A 17,677-nucleotide genomic window follows, 5' to 3' on the forward strand; every position below is an offset into this window, starting at 1 on the left:
GATAACCACTGTTGTGGCTGGACCTGCTCTGATCCTTGTGGTTCTTATTACGATTGCAAGAGGCACTTAGCAGTAACCATCAGGAAACTCTAAAAGAGACAAGGTTTATTACTTACAAGTTCTGGAAATTACACAGCACGTGTAGAGGCACACAGCAAGGTCTAAGTGTGGTGGGGGAAGAGGGAGAGGGAAAGGGAGAGTCCTTACACAGGCCTAGGGTTCTGCTTCTATTGAGGTTGAGGGTGGGAACCTACGATTTTGTGGGCTCATTCTTTATTGGTGAATTTAAAACCTAAAAGCAAGAATTTAAAGTATGGGAAGAGAAAAAAACAGTATGGGAAGAGAAAAAAAACAATTGGCCCAAATGATCAGTTATCAAAATCAACCAAGGAGAGATGGGGGGGGGGGGAACTAGCAATGTGTTTAAGTCAGGCACTTGCATTATGAAAAACAAAACAAAATGACAACCACCCAACTGTTAGGGATTGCATTACAACATGGTATGTCTTTTATTTAGGTCTTTAATTCTTTTCAACAATGTTTTTATAGTTATCAAAGTATAAGCTTATATTTCTATTGTTAGATTTATTCCTAAGAATTTTTTTAATGGAGCCATCAGTTTTGATCACTTTCAATTTCTTGCTTACATGTTTTGATTATGGCCTTACAAAACGGTGACCTCATAAAGTCTTGCCAGCTTTATCTCCTAACTATTTTTGAATTGACATTTTCATCATAATGTCTACTACCGCTGCCCAGGTTTGAGATCTTATCTTTTGTGTGGATTACTTTATAGGACTTTCCTAACTGGTGTCCCTATCTTCAATTTTGTTCCCCTCAAATTCGCCCTCCATACAATGACCAGAATGATTTATTTAGAGTTCAATTCTTGATTACAATTCTGGGTAAGATGGTTAAGCACCTGCTACTCTTTGTCTCTCACTGAACACAATCATAAAATCTGGACAGACTGCATGGCACAGCTATTTGAGAATTCTGAAAAGTAAGCAGCTTAAGGCAGATTGGAAAACACGAAAATTTGAGGAACCAGCAAACCAGTGGAGAGTTCCCCACTTCCCCCCCCCTCAAATTCTCCAACCTGAACTTAATGTAGCCGAAAACCTGGAAGTGAGCACTGTAGTACAGAGAACTCCAGGAGAGTTCTCTAGTTCTGGCTTGAAAAGTGAGGGGGACAGAAATCCCCCATTTTTTTCTTTATTTCTCTCTTCTCTCACGTCCCAATCACCAGGCAATTATGCAGTGGCAGCAACTGTAGTGGCAATGGTAACCTTCAGGAAACAATAATCTTAGAGAGATGACCCTTAATTATTATTTGATGGAGCTGTGGCCATAATGAGTAGAGCCATACACTGTTGCTTTTTTATATCTGTTCTTCCTGTTTGTCTTCAGAGGTAGTACAATTGCAGAAGTGAACAATTTCTGACCATGGTCTGAAAGGGAGTCCCAGGAATTGGATAGTACTGGCGAGAGGTTGCAGCTCAGGAAAGTGACCTCAAAGTTTTTTTAGAGATTTTTTTTATTTAATAATATTTTTTATTATATTGTTAGTCACCATACAGTACACCCCTAGTTTTTGATAAGTAGAGATTTTTTTCTAAACAACACTCTGTCATTTTTAAAAAAGATTTTTTTATTTTAGGAAAAGATAGAGCATGAGTGGGGGAAGGGGGAGAAGAAGAGGGAGAGAGAGATTGAGAATCCCAAGCAGACTCTGCACTGAGCATGGAGCCTGACACAGGGCTTGATCCCAGGACCCTGAGATCATGACCTGGGTCAAAATCAAGAGTTAGGCGCTTAACCAACTGAGCCACGCAGGTGCCCCTCAAAGTTTTTTTTATGAGGGTATGTGCCACTAACCTGTGTCTGAGTTGATCAGATCCTAATTAGCATACCAAAGATTTTGAGAACTGAGTTAACAGACATCCATCTAGGTTCCAGACTGATCACTTAGTGAAAGACATACCCTAGGCAGATCTGAAAAACACTGCAAAGGCTTTGAAAACTGAGCTGACATTGGACTGTAAGCCCACAGAAGGCTGGTGGGAATGTGAGGCGTGAACCTGATCAGATTGACTGCTAAGGCAAAAATATGTTTTCCATACAATTTAAGCAAGTCCTAGAGTTTTATGATGTCATATTCAAAATATCCAGGAGGTATTCTGGAATTAACAGGCATACAAAGAACCATGAGCATCTCAACTTGCATGGCAAAAGACAACATATCAATTACAAGAGGATATGGATATTGCAATTATCTGACAAAGACTTTAAATCAGCTACTATTAAAAAAGCAAACAATTGCAAACACTCTTGGAACAAATGTTAAGATACAGTCTCATCCAATAAATAAAAGATACAAAGAAGTAGGGGCGCCTGGGTGGCTCAGTTGTTAAGCGTCTGCCTTTGGCTCAGGGCGTGATCCCTCTGGTCCTGGGATCGAGCCCCACATCAGGCTCCTCCTCTGTGAGCCTGCTTCTTCCTCTCCCACTCCCCCTGCTTGTGTTCCCTCTCTTACTGGCTGTCTCTCTCTCTAATAAATAAATAAAATCTTTAAAAAAAAGATATAAAGAAGTAGAAATCAAGTGGAAACTTCAGAATTGAAAAATACAATAAATTTAGAAAAAAAAACCCTCACAGATAGATGTAATAGAAGTGAGATGTCAGAGGAGAGAGTAAACTTCAAGATAGATAAATAAAAATTATGCAGTATAGGAACACCTGGGTGGCTCAGTCAGTTAAGTGTCTGCCTTCGGCTTAGGGTGTGATCCCAGGGTCGTGGGATCCAGCCCTGCGTCGGGCTCCCTGCTCAGCAGGGGAGTCTGCTTCTCCCTCTCCTTCTCCCCCGCTCGTACATTCTCTCTCTCTCTCTCTCCCGCTCTCTCTGTCAAATAAATAAAATCTTTTTAAAAAATTATGCAATATAAACAACAGAGCGAAAAAAGATTAGCCTAAGGGACATGTGGGGAAGTTTAATAAGTCTATCAGTTGTGCCATTGAGGTCTCAGAGGAGAAAGACAGAAGTGCTGAAAAAAATCTTTGAAGAAGTAGTGGCTGAAAAATTGCAATTTTTGGTGAAAGACACCAACCTACAGGTTCAAGAAAATGGGTAAATTCCAACTAGGATAAACTGAAAGAAACCCATACATCATAATTAAACTGATGAAAAATAAAGACAAAAGCATCTTGAAAGCATCCAGAGAGAAATGATGCATAATATAGGGGAACAATGATTTGAATGGGTGCAGATTTCTCATCAGAAACTCTAGATCAGAAGGAATCAATACAAAGTTTTTCAAGTATTGAAAAATTTGTCAATCCAAGATTCAATGTCCAACAAAAAATATCCTTTAAGAATGAAGATAAGATTTAAAACACAATTTCAGATGAAGGAAAACTAAGAAAATTCATAGTAAGCAGACCTGCCGATAAAGAATTGCTAAAGGACTTTCTTCATACAGAAATGAAATTTTACCAGAAGGGAAATTGGATCATTAGGAATTTAGAAAACAACAGAAGTGGTAAATATCTGTGTAAATATAATAGACTGTTTTTCTTCCTTTGAGTTTTGATTGAAAGTAAAACAACATTTTCTAATGGGATTTTCAGTGTATGTAGATGTAATACATAAGACAATAGCATAAAGTGGAGAAGGTGGAGGACCCAATATGCTGGTAAGGATTTTACATTGCAATTGAAGTGGTAAAATATTGATTCTAAGTAGAATGTGAAAGGTATGTATTTTGTAATCTCTAGAGCAACTACTAAAAGTTACACAAAGAGATGTCAGAGTCACAATTGACATGTTAAAATGAGATACTAAAAATTTTTCAAATCTAAAAGAAGGCAGGAAAAGGGAAACAGGAATAAAAACCACAGAGACCAAACAGAAAACAAATAGTAAAATGACAAATCTCAATCCAGTCATATCAGTAATTATACTAAATGGTCTAAATACATCAGTTAAAAGACAGATTGTCAGAATGGATTAAAAAACAAGACCCAACCGTATGCCACCTACAGAAACTAACTTCAAAAATAATTACATAGCTAGGTTAAAAGCAAAAGCATGAAAACAGGGGTGCCTGGGTGGCACAGCGGTTAAGCGTCTGCCTTCGGCTCAGGGCGTGATCCCGGCTTTGTGGGATCGAGCCCCACATCAGGCTCCTCCGCTATGAGCCTGCTTCTTCCTCTCCCACTCCCCCTGCTTGTGTTCCCTCTCTCGCTGGCTGTCTCTATCTCTGTCGAATAAATAAATAAAATCTTTAAAAAAAAAAAAGAAAAAAAAGCATGAAAAAAGATACTATTCAAAAACTAATCAAAAGAGAGTTGGAATGGCTATATTAACATAAAGTTGACTTCAGAGCAAAGAAATTGCCAAGGATAAACAAGGAATATTATATATTAATAAAAATGTCAATTCATGAGAAGACATAACAATCCAAACTATGTTTATACCTAATAACAAATTCAAAATACAAGAGGCAAAAATTGACATAGCTGAAAGAAGAAATGGACAAATATACAATTCTAGCTTCAGTAATTGATGGAAAATGGCAGACAAAACCAGAAAGGATATTTGAACAACATCATCAATCCACTGACTGCAAATGACATTTATGGAATACTCCACACAATGACAGCAGGAATACACGTTCTCAAGTGCACATGGAACATTCACCAAGACAGACCGTATCCTAGGTAATAAAAGAAGCCTTTAAAAAAAGTTTTTATTTAAATTCCACTTAGTTCACATGCAGTGAAATATTAGTTTCAGGTGTATAATATAGTGATTCAACAATTCCATATGTCACCTGGTACCAATCACAAAGTGCACTCCTTATCCCTATCACCTATTTAACCCATCCACCCACCCACCTTCCTTCTGGTAACTATGAATTGGTTTCTATAGTTAAAAGTCTGTTCATCAGAGACATTGCCCTGTAGTTCTCTTTTTTAATGGAGGCTTTATCTGGTTTTGGTATCAAGTTTAGTGCTGGCCTCATAGAATGAATTTGGAGTTTTCCTTCCTTTTCTATTTTTTGAAATAGTTGGAGAAGAATAGGTATTAACTCTTCTTTAAATATTTGCTAGAATTTGCCTGTGAAGCCACCTAGTCCTGGACTTTTCTTTGTTGGGAGTTGTTTTGTTTTGTTTTGTTTTTTAGGGAGAGAGAGAGAAAGAGAGAGAGCACAAACAGGGAGAGCAGCAGAGGGAGAGGGAGAAGCAGGATCTCCGCTGAGCCAGGGAGCCTGATGCAAGGCTCAGTCCCAGAACCCTGGGATCATGACCTGAGCAGAAGGCAGACACTTAACTGAGTGAGCCACCCAGGTGCCCCTGTTGGGAGTTTTTTGATTACTGATCCAGTTTCTTTCCAGGCTATTGGTCCATTCAAATTTTCTATTTCTCCTCTTTCAGTTTGGGTAGGTTATATGTTTATAGGAAATTACCCATTTCTTCTAGGTTGTCCAGTTTGCTGACATACAGTTTTTCATAATACTCTCTTAGGATTGTTTGTATTTCTGTGGTGTTGGTTGCTATTTCTTCTCTCTCATTTGTGATTTTATTCTTTTGGGTCCTTTCTCTTTTTGATAAGTCTGGCTAGAGCTTTATCAATTTTATTAATTTTTTCAAAGAACCACCTCCTGGTTTCATTGGTTTGTTCTATTGTTTTTTAAGCCTCTATATCATTTATTTTTGCTCTAATCTTTATTATTTCCTTCCTTCTGCTGGCTTTAGGCTTCATTTATTGTTCTTTTTCTAGCTCCTTTAGGTGTAAGGTTAGGTTGTTTATTTGAGATTTTTCTTGCTTCTGGAGGTAGGCCTGTATTGCTACATACTTCCCTCTTAGAACCACTTTTGCTACATCCTAAAGGTTTCTGATCACTGTGTTTTCATTCTTATTTGTTTCCATGTATTTTTTAAAATTTTTTTCTTTGATTTCCTGGTTGTTTAGTAGTATGTCATTTAATCTCCATGTATCTGTGGTCTTTTCAGATTTTTTCCTGTGGTTGACTTCTGGTTTCATAGAATTGTGGTCAGAAAAGGTGCATGGAATGACTTTAATCTTGAATTTGTTGAGGCCTGTTTTGTGGCCTAATATGTGATCTGTTTTGGAGAATGTTTTATATACCCTTGAGAAGAATATATTCTGCTGTTTTAGGATGGAATGTTCTGAATAGCTCTGTTAAGTCCATCTGTTCCCATGTGTCATTTGTTTCTTTGTTTATTTTCTGTTTATTTATTTATTTAATTATTCAAGGTTTTTATTTTGGATACTAAATTAAATCTCTTGGTAACCTAAACTCTCACAGACTATTTAAATATTAACCTATATTCAGGTCTAATGTCTATTCATGGAATTTTATTTTATTTTTTATTATGTTCAACTAGCTAACATATAGTATAATATCATTAGTTTTTGAGATGATCTGTCCATTAATGTAAGTGGGGTGTTAAAGTCCCCTACTATTATTGTATTATTATAGATTATTTCCATTATGTTTGTTATTGTTTTATGTATTTGGGTACTCCCATTTGGGATATATAAATATTTATAATTGCTATATCTTCCTGTTGGGTTGTCCCCTTTATGATTATATAGTGCTCTTCTTTGTCTCTTGTTACAGTCTTTGTTTTAAAGTCTAATTTGTCTAAGTATTACTACTTCAGCTTTCTTTTGGCATCCATTTGCATGACAAATGTTTCTTCATCCCCTCACTTTTAATCTGCAGGTGTCTTTAGATCTAAAATGAGTCTCTTCTAGGCAGCATATGGATGGGTCTTTTTTTTTTTAATCCATTCTGACACTCTGTGTCTTTTGATTGGAATCTTTAGTGCATTTACATTCAAAGTAATTATTGATAGATATGTATTTATTGTCCTTTTATTACTGGTTTTGTCATTGTTTCCGGAGATTTTCTCTGGTCCTTCTGTCTTTCATGTTTTGCCGATTTTCTTTAGTGATACATTGGGATTTCTTTCTCTGTATTCTTTGTGTATTTATTGTTGGTTTTTGATTTGTGGTTACCATTAGGTTTGTATATAACCTCTTCTGCATATAGCAGTCTATACTAAGTTGATAATCCTTCAAGTTTGAACCCATTCTTTACTCCTCTTCACACGTTTAGGTATATGGTGTCACATTTTACATCCTTTTATTTTGTGAGTTCCTTGACTGCTTTTTTACAGAAATATTCATTTTCACTGCTTTTGTGTTTCCTGCATTTATACTGTCACTTTTGGTCTCTCCTTTCCACTCAGAGTCCCTTTAGTATTTTTTGCAGGGCTGGTTTATTGGTCACAAACTCTAGTTTCTGTTTGGGAAGCTCTTTATCTCTCCTTCTGCTCTGAATGATAGTCTTGCTGGATGGAGTATTCTTGGCTTCAGACTTATCCCACTCAGCACTTTGAATATATCATGCCACTCCCTTCTGTCTTGCAAATTGCTGTTGAAAAGTCTCCTGCAAACCTCTGGGTTTTCCCTTGTTAGTTACTGACCTCTTTTTTCTTGCTGCTTTTAAGATTTTTTTCACTATATTTTGCAAATTTAATTACAGTAAGTTTTGGTGTGGGTCTGCTTTTGTTGATTTTGATGGGGGTTCACTGTGCCTTCTGCATCTGGAAAAGAAGCCTTATGCAATTAAAAATAATTGGGGGGCATGTGGGTGGCTCAGTTGGTCAAGTGTCCGACTCTTGATTTCAGCTCAGGTCATGATCTCAGGGTCCTGAGATCGAGCCCCACATCAGGCTCTACAGTTAGCACAGAGTCTACTTGAGATTCTCTCTCTCCCTCTTCCTTTGTCTGTCCCCCTGCTCGCATACATGCTCTCTCTCTATAAATAAATAAAATCTTTAAAGGAAATAATTGAAATCATATGAAATGTGTTATCTGACCACAGTGGAATTAAACTAGAAATCAGTACCAGAAAAATAATAGTAAAATCTTCAAACACTTGAAAATTAAATAATACAGTTCTAAATAATCCATGGGTCAAAGAGATGTCCAAGAGTAATTAGGAATATTTTGTTTACAATGAAAGTTAAAATACAGTATCAGAATTGGTTGAATACAATAAAAAGCAGTGACTTGAGGGAAATTTATAGCATTAAATGGTCATAATAGAAAACAAGAAAGATCTGACATGAATAACTTAAGCTTTCTTCTTAAACTAGAAAAAGAACACAATAAGTCAAGCAGAAGGAAAGAAATATTAAACAACAACAATCAATGAAATTGAAAACCAAAAAAAATGGAGAAAATCAGTGAAACCCAAAACTGGTTCTTTGAAAAGATCACTAAAATTAATAAATTTCTAATTCAGCTAAACAAAGAAAAATGAGAGAAGATTCATATTACCAATATCAGGAATGATCACTACAGACCTTACATTCATTAAAAGGTTATTAAAGAATACTAAAAACAACTCTATGAATATAAATGTGACAACTTAGATGAAATGGACCAATTTTCTGAAAACCACAAACTACCAATGTCATCCAAGATAAAGTAGATAATCCAAGTAGTTCTATAACTAATATAGAAATTGAATTCATAGTTAAAAGCCTTCCCCAAGATCCCTCCTACATTGTTGGTGGGAATGCAAGTTGGTACAGCCACTCTGGAAAACAGTGTGGAGGTCCCTTAAAAAGTTAAAAATTGAACTACCCTATGACCCAGCCATTGCACTACTGGGTGTTTACCCCAAAGATACAGACGTAGTAAAGAGAAGGGCCATATGCACCCCAATGTTCATAGCTGCATTGTCCACAATAGCCAAATCATGGAAGGAGCCGAGATGCCCTTCAACAGATGACTGGATTAAGAAGCTGTGGTCCATATATACAATGGAATATTACTCAGCTATCAGAAAGAACGAATTCTCAACATTTGCTGCAACATGGACGGCACTGGAGGAGATAATGCTAAGTGAAATAAGTCAAGCAGAGAAAGACAATTATCATATGATTTCTCTCATCTATGGAACATAAGAACTAGGATGATCGGTAGGGGAAGAAAGGGATAAAGAAAAGGGGGGTAATCAGAAGGGGGAATGAAACATGAGAGACTATGGACTATGAGAAACAAACTGAAGACTTCAGAGGGGAGGGGGTGGGGGAAGGGGATAGACTGGTGATGGGTAGTAGGGAGAGCACGTATTGCATGGTGCACTGGGTGTTACACGCAACTAATGAAGCATCAAACTTTACATCGGAATCTGGGGATGTACTGTATGGTGATTAACATAATAAAATAAAATTAAAAAAATAAATAAATAAAAGCCTTTCCCCAAAAGAAATCTCCATTATCAGGTGTTTTCACTGGCAAATTCTACCAAACATTTAAAGAAGTATTAACATATAAATTCCACACAATCTCTTACAGAAATTAGAAAAGGTGGGGCACCTGGGTGGCTCAGTCAAACGGCTGTCTTTGGCTCGGGTCATGATCCCAGAGTCCTTTTGTAGATTGAGATTTTCCCAGAGCCCCATGTGGTCTCCCTGCTCAGCGGGGGTCTGTTTCTCCCTCTGCCCCTTCCCTCTGCTCATGTTCTCTCTCTCTCTCTTTCTTTCAAATAAATAAATAAAATCTTTAAAAAAAGAAAATAGAAAAGGGAACACTTTTCAACTCATTTTATGAGGCTAGCTTTACCCTGATACCAAAAATAAAGACAGTATATATATAAAAAAGAAAATTACAGATCAGTATCCCTCATAAGCATAGACTCAAAGATCTTAACAAATCCAACCCAGAAGTAATATACCACAAACAAGTAAGGTTCATCCTGGGAATACAAGGCTGTTTTAATCTTTGAAAATCAGTGTGATCAACCATATTAAGAGTTTAAAGAAGAAAAATCACTTATAAATTGATATGGAAAATATATTTGACAAAATTTAACAACTCAGAATAGATGGAAACTTTCTCAACCTGATAAAGGTTGGCTCCAAAAACCTACATGTAATGTATTTAATGGTGAAAGATTGAATATGTTCCTCCTAAAATTAGGAACAAGGCAAGGATGTTCACTTTTACCAGTCCTATTCAACATTATACTGGAAATTTTAAGCAGTGCAACAAGACAAGAAAAAAGTAAAAAGAAGGCAGATTGGAAAGGAAGAAATAAAACTGACTCTTTTTGCAGATAGCATGATTATGTGTGTAGAAAATCTCAATCTACAAAAAACTAGAACTAATATTTTGGTTAGCAAAGTCACAAACACAAGACCAGCACACAAAAATCACATTTCTATATTCTGGCAATGAACAAGGAAATTAAAGCTTTAAAATGCCATTTACAATAGTTCCTAAAAATGACATGCTTAGGGATAAATCTAGTAAAACATTTACAAAATCTATGTGGTGGAAGATACAGAATGCTGATGAAAGAAATCATATAAATTGATAGGCATCATGTTCATGGAGTGGAAGTGTCAACTTAGTAAAGATGTCACTTCCCAAATTGGTCTGTAGATTTAACTCAATACCAAAGTCCTAGCAGGATTTCTTTTTGTAAATATAGATAAACTGATTGTAAAATTTACATGGGCAAATGAGCTAGAATAGCTAAGATAATTTTGAAAAAGAATAAAGAAGGAATCATACCACCTGATTTAAAGACTTACTATGAAACTATAGTAATGAATATGTTATGTTACTGGGGAAGAAGAGAAAGAACAGTGTAATGAATAGAGATCCAGAAACAGACCCACACAATTATGGCTGTAGGTGTAAAAGCAATTCAGTGATAAAAGTAGTCTTTTCAATACATGGTGTTGGAACAATTGGACATCCATGTGGTAAAGAATGAACCTTCATCTAAACCTCATACATTAAACAAAAATTAACTCAAAGTGGATTATGTATCTAAAATTAACAAATAAAACTATAAAACCTTTAGAATTCAACACAAAATCTTTATGCCCTGGGGTTAAATTGGATTTTCTGAGCAGCAGCAGCACTATTGACATTTTAGGCTGGATAAATAATTCTTCGTTGTGGGAATTTTCCTGTGCATTGTAGGGTACTTAGCAGTTTCTCTGGCCTTTACCCATTAAATACCAGTAGCATCCCATGCCCATGCTGTGGCAACTAAAATTGTGCCTAGACAATTGCCCAATTTCCCTGGGGGCCAACTTACCCCTGGTTGAGAACTACTGAGTCAGAGGAAGAGTTCTTAGATATGACACTAAAGACATAATCCATAGAAGAAAAAAATGAATTGTCCTTTCTATAAAAATGTAAAATTTTTCCCCTGAAAGATATTGTTGGGAGAATAAGAAGACAAACTATGGACTGGTGAAAGATATTTGTAAATCATTTATCTGACAAAGAACTTGGATGCAGAATATATAAAGAATTCTGAAAATGAGTAAATGAAAAACACAATTACAAATACAGGGAAAAGAATTTGAACAGACACTTAACCAAAGAGGATTTAAGTATGACAAGCACATAAGAAGATTTTTAACGTCATCTATGATGAGGTGTCACTAAACATCTCTCAGAATGGCTAAAATAAAAATTACTAAATTCCAAGAGCTGGTGAGGATGTGGAGCAAGTAAAACTCTCAAACATTGCTGGTTTGGATGCAAAACGGTACAGACACTCTGAAAAATAGTTTGGAAATTTCTTTTTAAATGAAACATGCATTATGATATAACCCAGCAATCCCACTCCTGGGTATTTATCCTAGAGAAGTGTATATTAACTGTATATTAATGTTTATAACAGCTCTGTGCATAATTGCCCCAAACTGGAAACAACCTAAAGGTTCTTTGATTGGTAAGTATCTAAAATAAACAAACTGGTAGATCCATACAGTGGAATACTTTCAGCAATGAGAAGGACCAAACTGTTGATTCACATGACAACTTGAGAGAATCTGAAAGGCTTTATGCTGAGTTTAATAAGCTTATCTCAAAATGTTACATATTCTATGAACATTCTTGAAAGGACTAAACTGTAGGGATGGAAAATAGTTCAGAGGTTAGAGTTAGGGTTAAGGAATGTCTTTTTTTTAATAATAATTTTTTATTATATTATGTTAACCACCATACAGTACATCCCTAGTTTTTGACGTAAAGTTCCATGATTCATTACTTGCCTATAACACCCAGTGCTCCATGCAATACATGCCCTCCTTAATACCCATCACCAGTCTATCCCATTCCCCCACCCACCTCCCCTCTGAGGCCCTCAGTTTGTTTCTCAGAGTCCATAGTCTCTCATGGTTCATTTCCCTTTCTGTCTTTAAGTCAGGAATGATACAAGAAATTTATTGGGGCAGTGGAAACTATTCTGTATCCTGACAGTAGTAATGGTTACACAAATGTCTATTTGTGTTAAAATTCACTGAATTGTACACCAAAAGAAAAAAAAAGCAATTTTGCTGTATAATGATTAACAAAAAAACTGAGACAAATTGAATCCTGATGGTAATTCACTAGCCTACAGGATCAGTCTAAGCGTCTTAACATGAATTACAGGGCCCACTCTGGTGGTGGTTCCTCAGCAACAGGCTGGTTCCTTCATAACGCCTACGAATGTTGTTTTTATGTGGGTAGACTAAAACGTGGTCCTGAAGGTCACAACTTTTTTGTCTTTAAGTAAGAGACAGTTTTTAATATTGGAAAATCAAGGATTTAGATCTGAGTTCTCACCCTGGTGTAGCATTTTGTGGAATCCTGGTCTAATACAGTCTCAATGGCCTACCTATGAAATGTGACTAATCACCCCACACTCCTTCCCACCTCAGACCCTTTTGGAATGGAGAGAAGTTATGCGATATATGTCTAAGGGGGGCAGATTTTACCGTCAAATGTTTTTTAAGGTGCCTTTTGCATTTATGCATCTATTTAGCAGTCTGGGCTGTACTCCTCTACCTCATTTCACCTCTCCAGTAACTAATTCATTTCCTTGAAATCGGGATCCTGCAGAGAATGGAATTCTAGAACAATTACAGTGGTGGGTATTTCCCCACAGGGTTGTCTTGAGTTGAGCCAGGTTTTAGAACTTTTTGTCGTGGCTCTTTCAGTGTTACGATCATCCTGGTGGAGATTCTTGGCTTGTGCTGCTGCTGTCCTCCTCACCTGCTATCTCTGTGTGCGTGTGACTTGTTTAGAGTTTGGATGACCACCCAAGCGCACCCCCCATTTCCATTACTGTCCAACTCCCCCCACGCTGAGGTAAATAATGAGATACCAGTGTTGATTACATTTATCCATTTATTAAAATATTTCAAGAAGCAAAACTTTATTAACTTTGAGGACTGGTGTTCCATTTGGGGCGGGGGGAAGGAGGAATAGGCACGCTTTATAGACCTTTTCTTTCTGCTTTTTTCTATTACCCCTAACTACCCTAGTTTCCTCCCCCAACCAGACCTCTGAGGTCTGCAGGGACCTCTGAGGAAACAAAAAACACAGAAGAGGAAACAACATGGATTACAGATTAGCAAGTAGACAAATGCAATTCCATAAACCATATAGCCAGTCAAGGTTCTTTACAGGATGGAATGGTGTTCATGGTTTTGGTTGCTTTGGTATTAGTTTCTACCTCTTATGAAGCTCAAATTCTTCTACTTGTGTCCTGAGGGGAGATGAAGTTGACCCCAACTGTTTCTTCTGATCAACCTATAACCTAAGTTATTAAGTTGAAAATGTCTTCCTTATTCTTCTCCTGCACTTTTGGACACAGCACAGGGCCTTTTGGGAGTGGTGACTGAAAGCTGCTGACCTCCTGTAGTATTGATACCGGAAGCAGTTGATGGCAGTCCAAATCCCTTGGTATTCTCTTTCCCCACTATTCTTCTGGCCAGGAATTGCCCACTCAATCAATCCCTCAGAAAGTACTACCAAAGATGCAACCAAAACCCAGAACTTTGACACTTAATGGCATCTCTGAACATAATTAAGATGGGTATTTGGTGTCTGGTCCCACCACCTGAGCAACTGTATTACTGCAAGTAGTAAAAGAGGAAGTTCTAAAAGCAGCTTATGCTTCTGGAGGCTTAGCCGACTCCCTTGAGAAAGAGATCACCATTTCTTGCTTTGTTTTCAAGATAGTACATTCAAGAACAGGTGCTCAGCAAGCTGTCTTCTTTTTCGGGACTCAACTGGTAATTAGGCAATTTAGTAGGCAACTGAGTGATTTAGTAAGCCACGCCTGCTCTTGGGTCTCATCAGCTATCCATTCTGCTCCATGAGTTGACCTCAACCCCCAATCCTAGTGGTTTCATTCAATATTGTTTTGACTCAGGGTGAGAGGACAGGATGGGTGAAAGGGAATCCAGATAGTACCACAGAGCAATAGGAGCATTACAATACACAGCGACATATAGTAAGTCAGCAAAGTAAGCACAAGAGATGGAACCCTATTACAGTTCACTATCATCGGTGATAAAAATAATGACAAGACACAGCCTTGCTTAGGCACGGCCAAGAAAAAGCCACCCTCTCCCAGGACTGCCTTCCGTTTCTTAAAATTTGCTCTTTTGGAAATTTTCCATTTTGCAAAAGGCTCTTCTGAGACAAAAACGTAACTTGGTTCCCAACTCCGTGAGTGACTGTGTGTGCAATGTTAATGCGTGTCGCCACGGAGGAGCCAAGTCAGGCTGCAATGGTGACCTTGCTGTTTTGACCTAATACCTCCTCCTGGGAAGAAAGAGTGATGCAGAGAAAGCCAAAGACACAACAACAGTACACTTCCCACTCAAATACGTACAATAAGTTCACATATTTCTGATGCTTAAATAAGTTTTAAATGTTCTCTCGTCTTTTTCCGTGAACTTTCTTCTCTAGTTATAGAACTAGGACTTTTTTGTTTGTTTGGCACAGCAATCAGACGTATGGGGACTATCCCCTTGTTAGTATTTTTCTCCTCACCCCTGCAGAGGTGGAACACAGGTGGCTGGTTTCAGTGGGCTAGGCTGGTGGAGTTCCAGAGTTGAGAACCAGTGCTTGAAGTCTCAATTGTGCACCTAGATGAACCAGCGACTGGACTGAGTCAGGTAATTGAGCACGCTAAGTTTGTCTAAGAAGTGGGGAGAGGCCAGTTTTCTGGCTTTCTCTTGATAAGTGGAAAGGGACACTTACGAAAAGTATGAGTTGAAGGTGGTGGGGTGGGAATTCAAGGCAGACCAGAGAGAAAGTCTCTGGACACTGGCATTTGATTAGATTTGCCTGACTGGGTGCAGGCATTCAAAAAATGTGAATTGGGATTTGGGGCAATTTTGGCCTAGTTTGTTTCCATGAGAAATTTGGAAGAACCATGGGAAAAGCAGAGGCTTTTAGCCTCCATTTTCCGAGGCCCATGTTCTTTCTGATCGCTCTGAATGCCCCTCTCTACTCAAGGGAAAGGAGCAAGATGGGAGATTCTAAGGTGATTTGGGGACTGACCCAATAGCCTGTCCAGAAGACTCAGGCCAAGATGGAGCTTGTGGGGAAGGGCCTAGGCTGTGACTTGTCAGGCAGTCCCTAGCTCAGGCATCTAAGTCACAGAGCTCAAGGCCTGGTTGCTCCATATAGTCTTCACTGGAGAAGGGGACAGCACAGTTTGGGGCAGTAGCTGATGTAAAGTCCAGGACAAATAGAGCAAAAAAGGCAGCATGCCAGCTTAGCCCCCTTCTCTAGGGTGTTGGTGTGTTTGTTCCCCCTTCCGTGGCCTGGCTCAGAATTTTACGGGGGGGCGGGCATCAGAATCAGCTGGGCTATAGGTAGATCCCAGCCACTTCTAAGACGCTGAAAATGCACCAAAAGATTAGAAGCTCCACCAAGAACTAGGGCAGTTGGTAGAGGCATGTGTGTGTGTGTAGGGAGTGGGGGATAGGATCAGGGTGGGGAGGGATTCCTGGGTTAGCACAATAAATTATAGGGTCACTTAGAGGTCGAGTTGTATTTTCAGTTCTTAAAAAGAAAAAAATATATATATACATCTTTATGTCTCTGTACACAATCTATACTGCAGCACAGCGGCAAACATTTAGTTAAAAAATCCAGCGAGAACGCGGGCAAACACTCCATGGAGGCATGCAGGCTAGGGTCAAGGCAGTAGCAAGGGATCCTGTATGGTTGCCATAGAGGTGAGTTCCAATCAATGGGCCCACCCAGCCACCAGAGCACCACCTAGACATGTGCAACGACATACATGCACACACGGAAAAACACAAAGGGTTTGCAGAGAAAGCGGTCACCATGTCTATGAGAAAAGATTTCACATGGTCATCGTAACAGGCAAGTGGACAAGCCCCCAGGACCTAGTTCTCATCTTAATAAGCCAAGTAGACGAGACCTCCTGAAGTTATAAGTTCCAACTGGCAGGGATTGGGGGAGAAACAACCAAGCCTGGCTGTCCTCGCCCCTCTCCTTATCTCCCTGAGAGTATTTCTTTCTTCCGTTCATTCCCTAGCATCAACAGTTTCTCTGCTCGTCAGAGAAGACTGTCCCCAAATTCCCTGAAGAGGCGAACTTTCTTGAATCCTTTGTTGATCTCAGGCCATTCACAATGAGCTTATCCCAATTAAGTACTGTAGTTGCTCAAGATGCACAGAGAAGGAGAACTGAACAAAACAACTCGGAACAAGAATCTTTGGCCAATGAGAAAAGGTAAACCTCTAAGGAGACCTGATTGAGTCCAGAAAAAGTAGATTAGTGTAAAGAATTGGAGGATCTTTCTTGGTGGTGCTCATGTTTGTTCTGAAATAATTTAGTCTAGCCTATATTGAGGTTTTCAGAGTTTCGTAGTGGAATTCCAAACATTGTGAGTTCTCCTTCCAGCTTTTAAGGACTACAGTTGAAACCTGGATGATGTTGGAGGATCATCATCTTTTGCTTCATCTTCACGATTTCTGTGATGCCACAAATGTCCTTCAGAGAAAAAACAAGTATAATGTTAGCTCATCGCCAGACACCCACATGTACAGACCCTAGAGAGAGCCAACAAAGAGTCTGTTGGGAGACAGACTGGTTTCTTCCTATTGTACCAACCATCTCTCAATCATCCGAGAATAGCAGCTGACACCATGTGAGCCAAACACAAATGGAGTGAGTTCTCCATGGACCTGCTACTGACCCCTGCAGAGTCTTCTGAAAGACTTTCAAACACCGTGGTCTCCCAACTGGAAGATTCTTAGGAAATCAAACAGTTGGATCGAACCTGAGAAAACATAGCTTGAGCCAAGAAATTCTCTCTTGGCATCTGTGCAAATTCTCATTTCCTCAGAAACAAACAAACAGCCACCCTCCATCCCTTTCCCTCCATGTCCACTACTGGTGTATCCCTCAAGCTTTCAGGTTATCTAGGCCCAAAATGTAGTAGAGACAACTGACATCGGAATTGGCATAACTGACAACGCTAGGAGAACCTTCTTTTGAGCTCCACTGACATATCAATATGCTTAAGTCCAATTCCAAAGAAGGGATGGAACCAAAATTCAAATAATGAAACATAGAAAACTTGCATTTCCAGGGATTTACCGGTAAGGAATAACAGTGTTTAGGTAGGTCATAGGGACTATTCTTCACCCTGTAGGTGCTTAGCACTGATATCCCAACCCATCTCAAACAATACTGCTTTCTGGAGCACAACTGGAAGCTTGTAGCAGTATTTGACTGGGAGGGTGATCTAAGCATGACTATTTTGCCATACTTCATCAACCAAGG

The 17,677-nt window shown here is 38.6% G+C and overlaps 1 protein-coding gene across 1 annotated transcript in view; it reads right to left on the reverse strand.

Moving 5' to 3' along the window:
- Window positions 1-16,772: 16,772 nt before the first annotated feature.
- DGKK (diacylglycerol kinase kappa) overlaps window positions 16,773-17,677 on the reverse strand; it is a 166,719-nt gene continuing 165,814 nt past the window's right edge. The window contains exon 28 of the mRNA XM_034649799.1: window positions 16,773-16,882. Coding sequence (XP_034505690.1) covers window positions 16,803-16,882 — 80 coding nt within the window. The 3' untranslated portion in view covers window positions 16,773-16,802. The remainder of the gene's footprint in view (window positions 16,883-17,677) is intronic.

This window comes from Ailuropoda melanoleuca, chromosome X, assembly GCF_002007445.2.
Source record: "Ailuropoda melanoleuca isolate Jingjing chromosome X, ASM200744v2, whole genome shotgun sequence".
NCBI classification, from domain to species: Eukaryota; Metazoa; Chordata; class Mammalia; order Carnivora; family Ursidae; genus Ailuropoda; species Ailuropoda melanoleuca.